The sequence below is a fragment of the Callionymus lyra genome, chromosome 14, assembly GCF_982586985.1.
Source record: "Callionymus lyra chromosome 14, fCalLyr1.hap1.1, whole genome shotgun sequence".
In the NCBI taxonomy this organism is placed as follows: Eukaryota; Metazoa; Chordata; class Actinopteri; order Syngnathiformes; family Callionymidae; genus Callionymus; species Callionymus lyra.
In genome coordinates, this window is record NC_141831.1 from 19,508,386 (window position 1) to 19,521,087 (window position 12,702).

The 12,702-nt window shown below is 41.0% G+C and overlaps 1 protein-coding gene across 1 annotated transcript; it reads left to right on the forward strand.

The window, feature by feature from the left end:
* The first annotated feature begins 4,073 nt into the window (after window positions 1-4,073).
* On the forward strand, window positions 4,074-7,987 carry spry4 (sprouty homolog 4 (Drosophila)). Its single transcript, XM_087807600.1, has 2 exons — window positions 4,074-4,667; window positions 5,757-7,987. Exon 2 carries the CDS (start codon window positions 5,809-5,811, stop codon window positions 6,895-6,897), a length of 1,089 nt encoding a protein of 362 aa, XP_087663726.1. The 5' UTR covers window positions 4,074-4,667; window positions 5,757-5,808; the 3' UTR covers window positions 6,898-7,987.
* The last annotated feature ends 4,715 nt before the right edge of the window (window positions 7,988-12,702 follow it).

A 12,702-nucleotide genomic window follows, 5' to 3' on the forward strand; every position in this document is an offset into this window, starting at 1 on the left:
AGATTGTATCTTCTTGTTCTTTCTCTTTATTTCTCTTTGTTCTTGTTCTTATTTTATTTTTATTTACTTTTTTATGAAAAATTGCTGTATTTGCTGTGGCTATTGGAAAAAAAACAATTTCATCAATAAAGTTCTACCTTACTTTACCTTACCTTACCTTAAGTATCTGTTTGGGACTTTTTTTTTCTTGTTCTTTTGTTAAATATTTATTTTCCCTTCGCAATTATTTGATTGAATATTTTAAAGAAATTAATTAAGATAGTTTTTTATTTTTTAAATATTGATTACTATTTTAGTTGTGGTATTCATTAAGTTTATCTTATGCTTTTTCATGCTTTAAAAAAAATGTTTTTTGTACTTTTATTACACCATATGTTGGCACTTAGTTTCTCTCTTTTACCTTGAGGGCCCACATTTGTAAAGATTTATTTCCCCTTCAAAATTATTTGATGAAATATTTTAAAGAAATGCATTTTAGATCATTTTTTAAATTAAATATTGATACATATTGTTTAGGTATAGTTACGTTTATTTTATGTTTGTTCATGCTTTTTAAAAAGTGTTTTTTGGAACTTTTTTCAACCATATGTTGGCTCTTCGCTTTTTGGCTTGAGGGCCCAAACAGTCAGCTTGTTATTTAACGTGGCCCCTGAGGTAATTCAATTACCCACCACCGGTTAAAGAGGGTAATATTCATGAAAAACTCAATTGTTGAAAATTGAATTTTCTTTTAAAATGATTAAAATGAAATCAATATTTAGCTGTAACAAAGGAAAGCAATTATAAACTAAAAAAAACAAACAGTGGAAATTATCAGCAACCGGTTCTGGGTTAGCATATCATCGCTAACATAACAAGGACCGTTTAAATACGAGAGTATCAGGAGTGTCTAGAAATCAATATATCAGAGGAAAATGTGGAGAAAAAGTTAGAGACGACAGGTTAAAAAAAGGTTAGCGAGAAACTCTTTGTTTGTCTTTGATCCAGTGATCTATCATCTTGTTTTAAAATCAAGTGTCAGGTTTTGGTGAAATCCTGCAGTCGATGTTGAGTCGAGTCCAGACTCTCCAGCGAGAGACGTCGTCCGGCGGCGGCTCCTGGACGTGTATTGTGACGCCAGGTGAGGCGTCCTCACCTGCAAGCAGGAAGTGTTTTGAAGCCGACAAGCTTTTGTGCTGACTCCAGCCGTGACACTTAACACCAGCACACCAATACACACACACACACACACATCTGGGCAATTAACAGCTTTTCCCACTTCATTGTCGCGACAACAGCCAGGAAATACAACACAACAATTACAAAACAAAGATTATCAACAGAGGGATCAACTTAAATGAGCAGAAATGCTCTGAAAACATCCAACAAAAGTTTTTATTGTTAAAGGTAATTAGACCAAACATACAAAATACATGTCCAGAAATAATGGTATCTTAAGGATTAGAAGCAACACTCACTTGAATACATGTTTATTATTCTAATCTTAAAAGTGCTTGAAGTCAATGAAGGATTTGCTGATGATTTATGTGTAGTAAGTTTACATTTTGTGAGAATATATTTGTATAGAAGACAATAAATGGTAATTTATTAGTAAGACCTCTTTAAACGTGTTTAATTTTGCTTCATCAATTAAATAATTGGCATCTAAATAAGTATATTTGACTATTTGACTTTTTCTATAATAACGTTAATCACCAAAATCATGAAAGAAAATGTATATATCAACTTCACGGAAATAGTTATTAGTGTTTTGTATTAGGATAATAATAGACAAACATATGAACATTATGTGTTTTCTCTTTTTTCTACAAAAAAACAAACATTTGATAGCAACAAAAGATATATAGATAATAGGAGGAGGAAATATTTGATCCTGAAGGTGTGACTAATTTAGATTATTAACTTAATTTATGTTTTATTTTTGGGGGGAAATATTGGCTGAATGAATTCTTATAATAAAGTAGTAGAAGAAATAATGTAAATATCATTTTGTTTTCAAGATTATATAGGAGTTTGATTCCTTTATTAAAATAATAATTTTATATAGATACACTGTTTGTATTCGATATAATAAGTAAGTTTCATATGTGGTTTATACGATTAAGATATGATAGCTACAGTAAAATAGAGTGTTTGTTAGATCAATTGGCTGGTCCCAGCTAGCCAGGATCATGGAGCCATCAAGGTGAGAGACAAGTCTGGACGGGTCACCTGACCATCACCTGCAACAATCTTCTGATTCAAAAGCTGCAGATGAAAAGGACAAAGAGGGGAAAATGTTGATCTTAAAAGTGTGTTTTTGCTTCTCGGAGTAAAAAACAATCTTCTTGGAGACACATTCTGGGAGCAGATGGAGCTGTCCATTAAACCCCCCTAAAAACTCACAGCGGTGTCTCGCAGATGTGGCAGGAAGCAGGACTGGGAGGGAAGAAGAAGAGAATCTGGGCCTTCCCTTCCGTGCGTGTACGCGTGGATGATCACACCGACAAGATATCCACTATTCACCGAGCGCTGCATGTAGGCCAAGCCTGCGAGCGTCGCAGCTGCACTCACAAATCTGTGCACCGAGGGGGGAGACGCCGAGGGAGGGTCGAGGATCCAGACAGTAAATCATCTTCAAATGAAAGCAAAAAGATCATTAAAACCTGGTGATTCAGGGGTGAAGAGCGCCGACGTTTTTCATCTTTCGATGACGTCACTAATGATGATTTTATTTATTTCAAACATTTTGTTTGCGATAATTGTTGTTATATTGAGCCGGGTCATGTGACAGGTTGAGCAATGTGCAGGGTAACAGGAGGGCGGCGAAGTGTCACCAGTGACAAATGAGGCCGAACCCTTGATAGTGGGGAAGAAAATGATGGGGAATTAAAAAAAAAATGAAAGGTTCTACAGTAGAAAGACACTTATGTTGTTTAAAAAGTCGAAAGGAAAGTAGTCAACAAAGAAAAAATGCATTACTTTGATAAGATATTCAAGAAAATTTGTCTGTAGCACAATATTTTGACATTAGAACAACATTTACCATTTGAGAAAAAATTGCCACGAAAAATAACAAGGAACAACAAAGCTAATAGAATAATTGATTATTAAAAGACCATAGGAACAAGTTTTCTCTTTTAAAGCTTTTTAAATTATGTTAAAGACATATACTTACTATATTGTTTCTATGGCTTTATTTTTTTTATTGTATTTGTTACACACTATTAGTCTTTTTTAGTATTATTTATTCTCCCTTACATTAGAAATGTTAGAAAGGTTGAGTTGTATTTTGGCAAGTTTAGAAAAAGAAGCAAGGAAATATAATCTGAAAAAAGGAAGGGGAAAAATAACAAGAATTTTATCACAACAATACTAATTAAATGTCGAATACAGAAATATAATGATGCATAATTGTCAAAAAAGATTGTTAAAATTAAATATATATTGTTACAACAGAAAAATGCTGATAAAAAAACATTATTTGATGATGATATTTAAAAATATAATTCAAACACATGATAAAATGATTTATAAAAAACAACAGCCTTACAAAACTTCCCAAAAAAGTTTTAAACTCAAAGTAAAGTTGAGCTCTGGATGAGTAAGATTTCCTTTATAAGTCCCACAAGGGGACGATTTTGAAAGAGACCCTCAAATGGAAACTAAAAGAGAAAAACAAGATAAATCAGGGTCAATAATGGAGCTTCATACTTCTTTGGGTGCAGTAAGCAAACGTGTATTGGGGCAACTGTTAACCTTTGACTGGTTAAAAGCCCCCTAACTGAAGGGAGGGGGGTTGGGGTTTTACACACACACACACACACACGCACACACACACACGGGGATGTTTCAGAGAGAAAGGAAATTCACACTCATTTCCTCCGTGTGGTTTCGGTACAAATCAACAACATCCTGTCCTTTTGTGAATCCTGCCTGCCCTCATGCTGGTCCTCCCTCCTCCTCCTCCCCCCATCCTCCCCCTCCTCCCTCTGTTCTTTTACACCGCCGTGCGTGTTGCAGAGGAAGTAAGGGCACGTCCTTGTTCGCAATAAACGGCCGTAAATAGAACAGAACACAACAGAAGCGGATATTCGACACTGCAGCTCCACTTCCACTTCGCATCCCTCATTGGCCTCCATTTTTTGGGGGGGCTGTCACGTGACCAAACGAGGGCTTTAAATAAATACATTAACAAAAAAAAGGTATGTAAATCAGACCTGACATTGCCCTCGTGCCCGTTCTCTCATCGCCCACCTCCCTACTTTTTCTCTCACTCGCCATTTCTTTCCATTCATAAAAAAAATTCTCCATCCACGCATGCGCAGTGTCCCCCGGAGTCCTCCTCATTCATAAAAACCTCCGCCCCTCCCGCTCCCTCCCATTCACAAAAAAAAAAAAAAGGGAAAAAACAGCGCGTGCGCAGTGACGTCCCTTCTCGCTAGCCCTCCCATTCATAAAAACTCTCTCCCTCCCCCCTCTGTGGTTGCAACATCATATCCGAAAGCTCTGCGTCCACAACCGCAGTCGCCTTTTACGCACCAGCGAGTGGAGAATCGAACCGGAGACCTTCCTCCTCTGGACCTGGACTCGGATTTTACTCTCTGGGACTCTAAACTCACCGGAGCTGGGACTATAAATCTGCGGTGCGCATGCGGAGACATGAGAATTTTATCCTGAAACTTACGGTAAGCGTTTGCTTAAACAAAATAAATCTAAAAAATTAATTAAATGATTGCAAAGGATTTGTCGATGTTAAAATTAAGACGAACCATCCAAAAAAAACTTTATTAGTCTTGTCATCCGTTTACATGTATCGTTCAATATCAGGGGCTTCCGTCCGCTGCAGCTGTCGACCGGAGCCCCACGCAGTCGTGTCAGGTGTCTTTCCAGCAGCTCCTCATTTAAAAAAAACAAAAAAAAACGTTTATTCTTTTGCTTTAAATGTGGATCAAAAGTACACACTTGTCGAGACACAATGTCCCGCAGCGTTTATCAGGCTCCGAAGTTAAAATAAAAATAAATAAATAAAAAATAAATGTAACGTCTGTATAAACATGCGATTTTGTGGAGCGTCCGCCTCCGGTTTTTATGACTCAGTCCATTCACATATTGAAGGGAGGGACGCGCGCACACACGCACGCACACTTGCCCCAGCACCAGTTCCGGCTTCATAATGGGTCTCTCCAAAAAAAAAGATTGTGTCGGTGCCAGCAAAACTCACAACAGGTTTCACAAGTCCACAAGAAAAAAAAAACAACCACCCTTTTTTTTATCAGTCGAATTGTTGATTAATGTGCATTTAAAATGAAAATAAATAATAATGTTGTACTGTAGAGCAGGAGCGTCCATTCATAACTGCAGCTCTCATTCATAAATCCGTGAAGTCATTCATGACTCAGCCACACTGCGTTCAGATGCATTTCTCTGTGGCGTGACTTTTTCGCCTCGATGTGTTTCCAGTGTTTTTTTTGCACGAAAAGTCTTCAAAATTCAGCAAAAACTTCCTTCACACGTCATGTCATACCAGTGTAATTTTTTACGCTACTGTCATCCCACAACTGTTTAATTCGCTGCATCCATTATTTGAAAGATAGATTCTCCACATCATAATCTCATCCAATCATATCTAAAGCTCTTGCAAACGTCCTAAAAATGTAGTGTCGGGTCAGATGTTGCCTCCAGTCCTTGATCCTTGCACGTGTCGACGACGACCAGGGAGAGAAAACCCAAGAAAAGCATGACTCACTCTTGACGGTCTCTCCTATCATTTCCAGACTCGCTCGATGCCGCTGTAGACCCGAAGACGACGCCGGCACTAGCCTCCACATGGAGTCCAGGGTCCCCCACCACATCCCCGGAGTGTCCTCCTCCCTCATATCTCAGCCCCTCCTGGACTCGCGAGTGCCCTACGGGCGGCTGCAGCACCCGCTCACCATCTACCCCATCGACCAGATCAAGTCCTCGCACGTGGAGAACGACTACATCGACAGCCCCGCCGTGGTCTCCCAGCAGCCCCCCAGCCAGAAGAGCCGGCGGATCACCTGGCTCGGGCAGAGCCAGGAGTCCTTCGTCGGCGCCAACCACAACAACCACCACAATCACCAGCACCATGAGGCGGGACGCTGCGAGCACCACCCGCACCAGGACTCCACCACCCATCCCTGGATTTCCTTCAGCGGGCGACCAAGCTCCATCAGCAGCAGCAGCAGCACGTCGTCCGACCAGAGGCTGCTGGACCATGCTGCGCCCACGCCCACCGTGGACCACCACCTACACCCCGGGAGCAAAATTTCCACCTGGAGCCCCAGCTGCTTCAACTCCTCCGAGTCCAAAGTCGTGACTTCGTCCGCTTCCTCGAAAACTCTGGACCACAAACCCGCTAAAGTGCCGCCAGTAGTAGGTACCACGGCTGGCCAGCAGGGGCTGGCGGTGATCCCGTCTTCTCCGGCCGAGAAGAAACACCTTCTGCTCTGTGAACAATGTGGCAAGTGCAAATGCACGGAGTGTACACTGCCCAGAACCCTACCCTCTTGCTGGGTCTGCAACCAGGAGTGCCTGTGCTCGGCCCAGAGCCTGGTGGACGCCGCCACCTGCATGTGCCTTGTCAAAGGCATCTTTTACCACTGCACCGAGGACGAGGACGACGAGGGCTCCTGCGCCGACAAGCCGTGCTCGTGCTCGCAGGCCAACTGCTGTGCGCGCTGGTCCTTCATGACGGCCCTCTCCTTCGTCCTGCCTTGCCTAGTCTGCTACCTACCGGCCGTGGGACTTTCCAAACTGGGACAGAAGTGTTACGACAACGTCAGCCGGCCGGGCTGCCGCTGCAAGAACTCGCAAAGCGGCGCAAACGCGTGTAAAAACGGAGGTGTCGACGCGAAAGCCGGGACTCTAGATAAGCTGCAGCAAGGGTTATGATACTCGCACCTTGCGAAAAATCGGACAGCACTGCAGTACTCGCTTGCTCTTTCCGGAACGGGACAATCCAACTCGACCCCCTTAATGACCCCATTAATCTGCTGGATGAGTAAAACAAAGGTACTTAAATGGCTTCTTTTTTTTAGAAGGGTGGATGAACGAAGGGGGTGTTGCAAGCTAAATATTATTTTTGGAAGAAGAGACTTCATAACTGGACTGGTTTTTGTTCTTGGGATAGATGACTGAAGGCACAAAGTCATTGAACCTCTCTGCTGCTCTGTATTTCTTTTGCAATTTTTTTTTGTCACTAACCAAAAGCTAGTCGTGGAAGTAGGTTGCTATGAAATACCCTAAACGTTTCCCTTGAGAGTGGCTTCGCCGCCCACTAGCCCGGTCAGAGATAGTCGATTTAGAAAACCAAACCCTCTTTTTAGGTCGGTATGTTCCGTGCAACAGATCCTTCCCCCCTTATGAACGGAGTCACGCGGCCACAGGGAAGGAAGTTGGCGACCATCCGATTTCTATTGCCGGTCACCTCAGAGGTCAGTGCATGTCATGACCCGCATGCTCTAGAAGTCGATGTTTTTTCGTAGAGAAATCCGTTTTTAGAGAAAACCTTCTCAGGGACTTGTCCTCTCCAGACAACAAAAACTTGCCTGGAACGCCCCCCCCCCTCCAACCCCCCGGTCTACTTCCTCTTTGCATTAAGGCAAACGAAATGTAACGGCTCAAAGGCAATACTTTAGGGGAAAAAAACCAAAATGGCCAGAGAAACACGTCGGCAAAGAGAAGGAATCAAAAACCACCACTTGCACAAGAAGACACGAACATTAAAGGACGTACTAAAGCACAGTATTAACCACCTCAACTATCTCGTGCACTACACACACACACACACACACCCTTTACCCTTCAACTCGCGTCATAATGCTGCATAGCTGTGATCGTCCAATAGTCTGTCTTTCTATCCTCTATTTTTGTGGCTCGCATGATGTTTTTAGGACTTTTTGCCAAAGGACGCAGTAGCATGTTGTCGCTGTCTGAGTGAACACAGTTGTTCTGCACTCGATGCCAAACGGAGGTGACGACAGTTTTTGGGGAGAGAAAAAAAAGCATGCTGCCCCTTTAATACCGACGGCCTGAGGGGTTAACTTTAGCTCCATGACATCCATCATCTAGTCGCACACACAGCTATTGAAAAAAAAGTAGAAAAAAGGGAATCAGTTTTGAATGTACGAAGTGCCAAACGTGAGTCAACAAAAAGTAGGTGGCAGCAAAACTCCCGAATATACAGTATTTAGTACTAGAGCTATGCAGGTGTTCGCTGTAAATACTTTCACCACATTTGTGTTCTTTAGAGGAGACTTTTTAGGGAGAGATTGCATGGTACATTATAACCACAACTCAAGACTATATATAGAGAGAGAGTATATTAGATATCTATTTTGAGGGGCGCCGAGGATGTGGTGGGGGGAGGAGGGTTCACCGATTTAGGCAATAATTTATATTTGAAAAAAGAAGCTGTGGGAGCCCCTGGATCTATTTTCCCTTCCACCCGAGGCCCTCAAACATCCCTGGACGTGATTGACAAACACAGCTGCTGTGCATAAACATGTCATACCAGTGAGACGGCGGAGAAAGACAAGTCCGTCTCTCTTTCTCTCCCGCCTTCTCTCGCTTTTGTTTTCCCCAGCCGCCATTTTTTTTTTTTCGTCTGTCTACCAGAAAAAAACGTTTCTTCAGCTTTACATTTCCAACTCGTGCTCCATGGACTTTAGTTGCCAGAATGAATCTGAGGAGAAGGTCTCGCCGTGACAGTGCTACTTCATTCCTGTACGTCTGTTCAGTGTCAAGAATATTTGGGGATGAAAACACGACCTGTGCTTTTCTTTTCTTTTTTTTTTTGTTTAGATATAACAGATAAAAACTCTCATATAAAAGGTTCCCTTTATAGATATATTTATTTTGAAGTTCTATTTTATATAGTATTTATTTAGATGCCAACTTTTTGTTTGTGAAGAAAGCCTATGTTGAAATGGAATGTACATTGACTATGGAAATATATATTGTTAAATATACTTCCCTGTGTGTCTCGTCTCTCATTTTGAAATATCTTTGCCTTTTATTCATGGTACTGATGGAGCTTCATGAAGCAGTGTCGTTATTTTCAGAGTCCACTAGATGGCGGTCTCTGCACTATTTTCTTTTGTTCAAATGAAACATCACATTATTTTAAAACTGATGGCGCCACCTACTGATCTCTAAGCAACATGACACTGTTTCGTGAAGCTTCATCAGCCCGTCAATATTATTTACCTGTGAAATACTTCACAGTATAGTAGTGTTAGGACTTCACAAGCTACTTTATTTTTACACACATAAACTGTTCATTGATGTGAATAAATATATAAATATAATACATAACCATTACTTACTTACTTGCAATAATTATTTAATAAATATACTAATATAATACAGATAATTATATAAAATATGCATAACAATATATTAAAATAAATTATTTCATTGTTCCTTATATTGACTTTTATGGTACCTTTTGGTTTTTACACATATTAAACTTACACTGATGTGATCTGTGTGGAAAAATCTTAAATTAAATGTGTTAATTCTCCGATTTTTAATATTTAACAAGCCAGAAAAATAAAATATAAATTAAAAATGGAATTCTCTTTAACATTAAATATGTTTATTTATTTATATTGTAATGCATTGTCTTCATTCTTTCTTAATTCGACTTTTTTGGCAATTTCCTCTTCAATCAAATAACAACTTTTAATGATTATTAAAAAACTCATTCATCTATTCATGTTTATCTGATATTTCAGTTTATTGGGGAAAAAAAGTGTATTTTAAATATGCTAAGGAAAGCAAAGATTCCCTGTTATTTTTTATTTTTTTAAAGTGAAAAAAACCTTTTTCTCTTCCCTTCTATTCCAAAGTTCTGTCTGGTCCGAGAGCTAATGTGTCGCAGCTAATAAATCACCGGCGAGTCTTGGAGGCCAAACCAAGCAAACCTGAACCTGCGACGCACCGAGAAGCTAACGTGAGCAACTCAGGGAAACTATCCAGAGACCTGCTCGGATGATGTAACGCGACACAGAAAGTCGTTCCTCCATAAAGGGTTTCCGTCCGAAATGTGAAGCATTCCTCTCGACAATGAAGCCCACCTGTGCTGCTCTGGCACCCGAGGGGCCTCTTCTTCGTCGCCGGCCCCTCCCTCCTCATCCTCTTCCTGGGTGTTTACCCCCAGAGAGAGCTAACCTGACCTTCCAGCTCCACATAAAGAACCTGTTTCCGCCACAGAAGCCCCCGGAGGCGCCCCGACAGGTGAGATCAGAGAGCGACCTGCCTGTTTACCTGCCGCTCTGTCAGCACCTACCTGGGACCACGGTCTTCACACCTGCGCTCCACTTCCTCCTGCACCTACGTTGTCATCTCCACCCAAAGCCGCATACATATCATCAACACAGGAAGGCAGGACACCGAGGAAACCGTCTATTATCGGCTACATCCACGATTTGGGGAGCGTGAAAAGGCAAATCATTATTTGTGCTCTGGCAGCGAGTACAACCGCCGGATGTGGCACCTGGTGGGGGGCCGGGGTGGGGGGGTCTGGGGCACCTACAGAAGAAACATTTAAAAATGAATTCGGAGACGACACCAGCAGCTCTTCAGAGGGCGACACACCAGGTCTCTCATACAAAATATGTATAAACAAGGACATATAATCGTATATTTCACCTTTAATAGTTGATATAAGTTTAACTGTCACTGCCAAAAGAAGGGCATCCATCTTCCCTCTTTAAAACAAAAATATATTTTTAGAAACACAATTATTTAGTCAAATTCTTTATTAATTTGGTAGCTGTAGCTTCACTGTCAATCATTTCTGTCCATCGGTTAGATTTCGTTTTAAACTGATGATTAAAAATCCAAGAAACGACACAAATAAAATGGTCGCCATGTTTAATAAGTGTGTTGTGACCCTGGTCTGGACAAGCGCTCTAAAAATATAAATGACTTACTAACTTATATTATTTGATCCTTAGACTTACTTTGCAACTTAACTTTAAAGTTTTGAGTTTGACATCTGGGATGCAGTTTTTCATCGTAACTCAAAGCTAGCAGTGGATGCTAACATTGCTAATATCTAAATTCTAGGCCTCTACTTTGCATGTTTAAAAATATATATATTCTTAAGACCTTTTTTCATGGAAGACACATATATACCACGAAAAAAAGCATTTCCAAAATGAAGCATAAGAATATAAATTTCACCTCAGAATATGTGCATTTAGCACTTTTACCCATTAGCCAAGTTAGCGAATATAGCATTGTGTTAAAAATGTCCTGTTTCCTTATTGGTCGTATTTTATGTGTCGTCAACTTATCCTCATTCTTAAGACATGAATCCCTTCTGTATGTGATGTCCCTGTGGAAAACAGTGTCTTTGTAACAGCCAGAACGTTACAGGGCGATGTGTAAAATGGTGGGTAGGGCATGAATCATGATTTTTAGATCAGAAATAAAACTTCTTTTCATAAAAGAGGGAATATTTATTGATGATTTTCAATTGAAATGTGGTTAAATATTATAGTTTTAATTGTAATTTAAGTGAAAAAACGTTAAATTTGAACACAATTTATAGAAAAATTCATTAATTTTAAATATTTTGGAACTTTTCCTTCTTTCTAGGAAACACCAAAGCTTTCCTAGAAAGTCATTTATACCAGAAACTAGGTTGCTTTTGTCACGACAAACAAAGTTTAAAACCACAGCCTGTCGTCCTCGTCTCGATGACATCACAACACAGTTCGACTCCAGCCTTCCACGACCTGCTCCACCACTGCTCCCTGCTCTCCTTCCTCCGTCTGGATCTTCTCCAGTGTTGAAATGTGTGTTTTTCTTCCTGCAGCCGAGTCTTCCTGTCACACTTAGCTTCATTTTACTTTTGAATTCCTCTGAGCAGAGAGGGGCGGAAGAAGGAGAAGGAGATACGCTGTGTGTTTATACATCTGTGTGTGTGTGTGTGTGTGTGTGCAGGACATGATTTTGCAATCTGGATGTCAGGGCTTTCATTTTCATTCCTGCAGATCTGAACAGGATCACTTCCGAGGCGTTAAGCGCTTACACAACCCACCGGGGCCTTCGCGCTTCCAAAACAAGGAAGCAGGTTCTCGGAGCCCGGGTCTCAAGCTGTTCATTTAGGTGTCACGCTTGATTTGTTCGAGCCTCGGCCCTTGCAATGTGTGGAAGCTGTCGACGAAAAAAAAAAAAAAAGGATGAGCGGAGGAAGTTGTGCGTCTGTCAGTTGAGCGCTACACCAGATGTGAGCGTTTCAGTCGGAGCAGCAAGAACTGCAGCGAAGTCACTTCAGCCGGATTGAAGCACATAAGTGGCGACGGCTCCAAATTACAGCGACTCCTGCGACACTTGATTTGCTGCCACGGGAGAGAAGGCGAGCTGGGGAGGGGTCGCTGTTCTAGAGAGTGACCTGATGTTTGTTTAGAATATATGGCCCTCAGATTTACACTCATTTCACAAAACCTTTTATTTTGAAAGTTAGAATCAGATCCATTAGAACACTTCAGTGGTTTCAAAGATGATGCATTCAGGTGCGTAGGATATTCCTGTGTTTATTATTTATTTCATTTATCCAAAATCACTAGAGAACCAAGAAGTCTACAAGTCACTTTGTGAACTGGAGATCCAGAAAAAAAAACTGAAAGTCCAAAAACAACCTGATAACTCAAAAAAGTTAAAGTGACTTGTAAAAATAGTCTT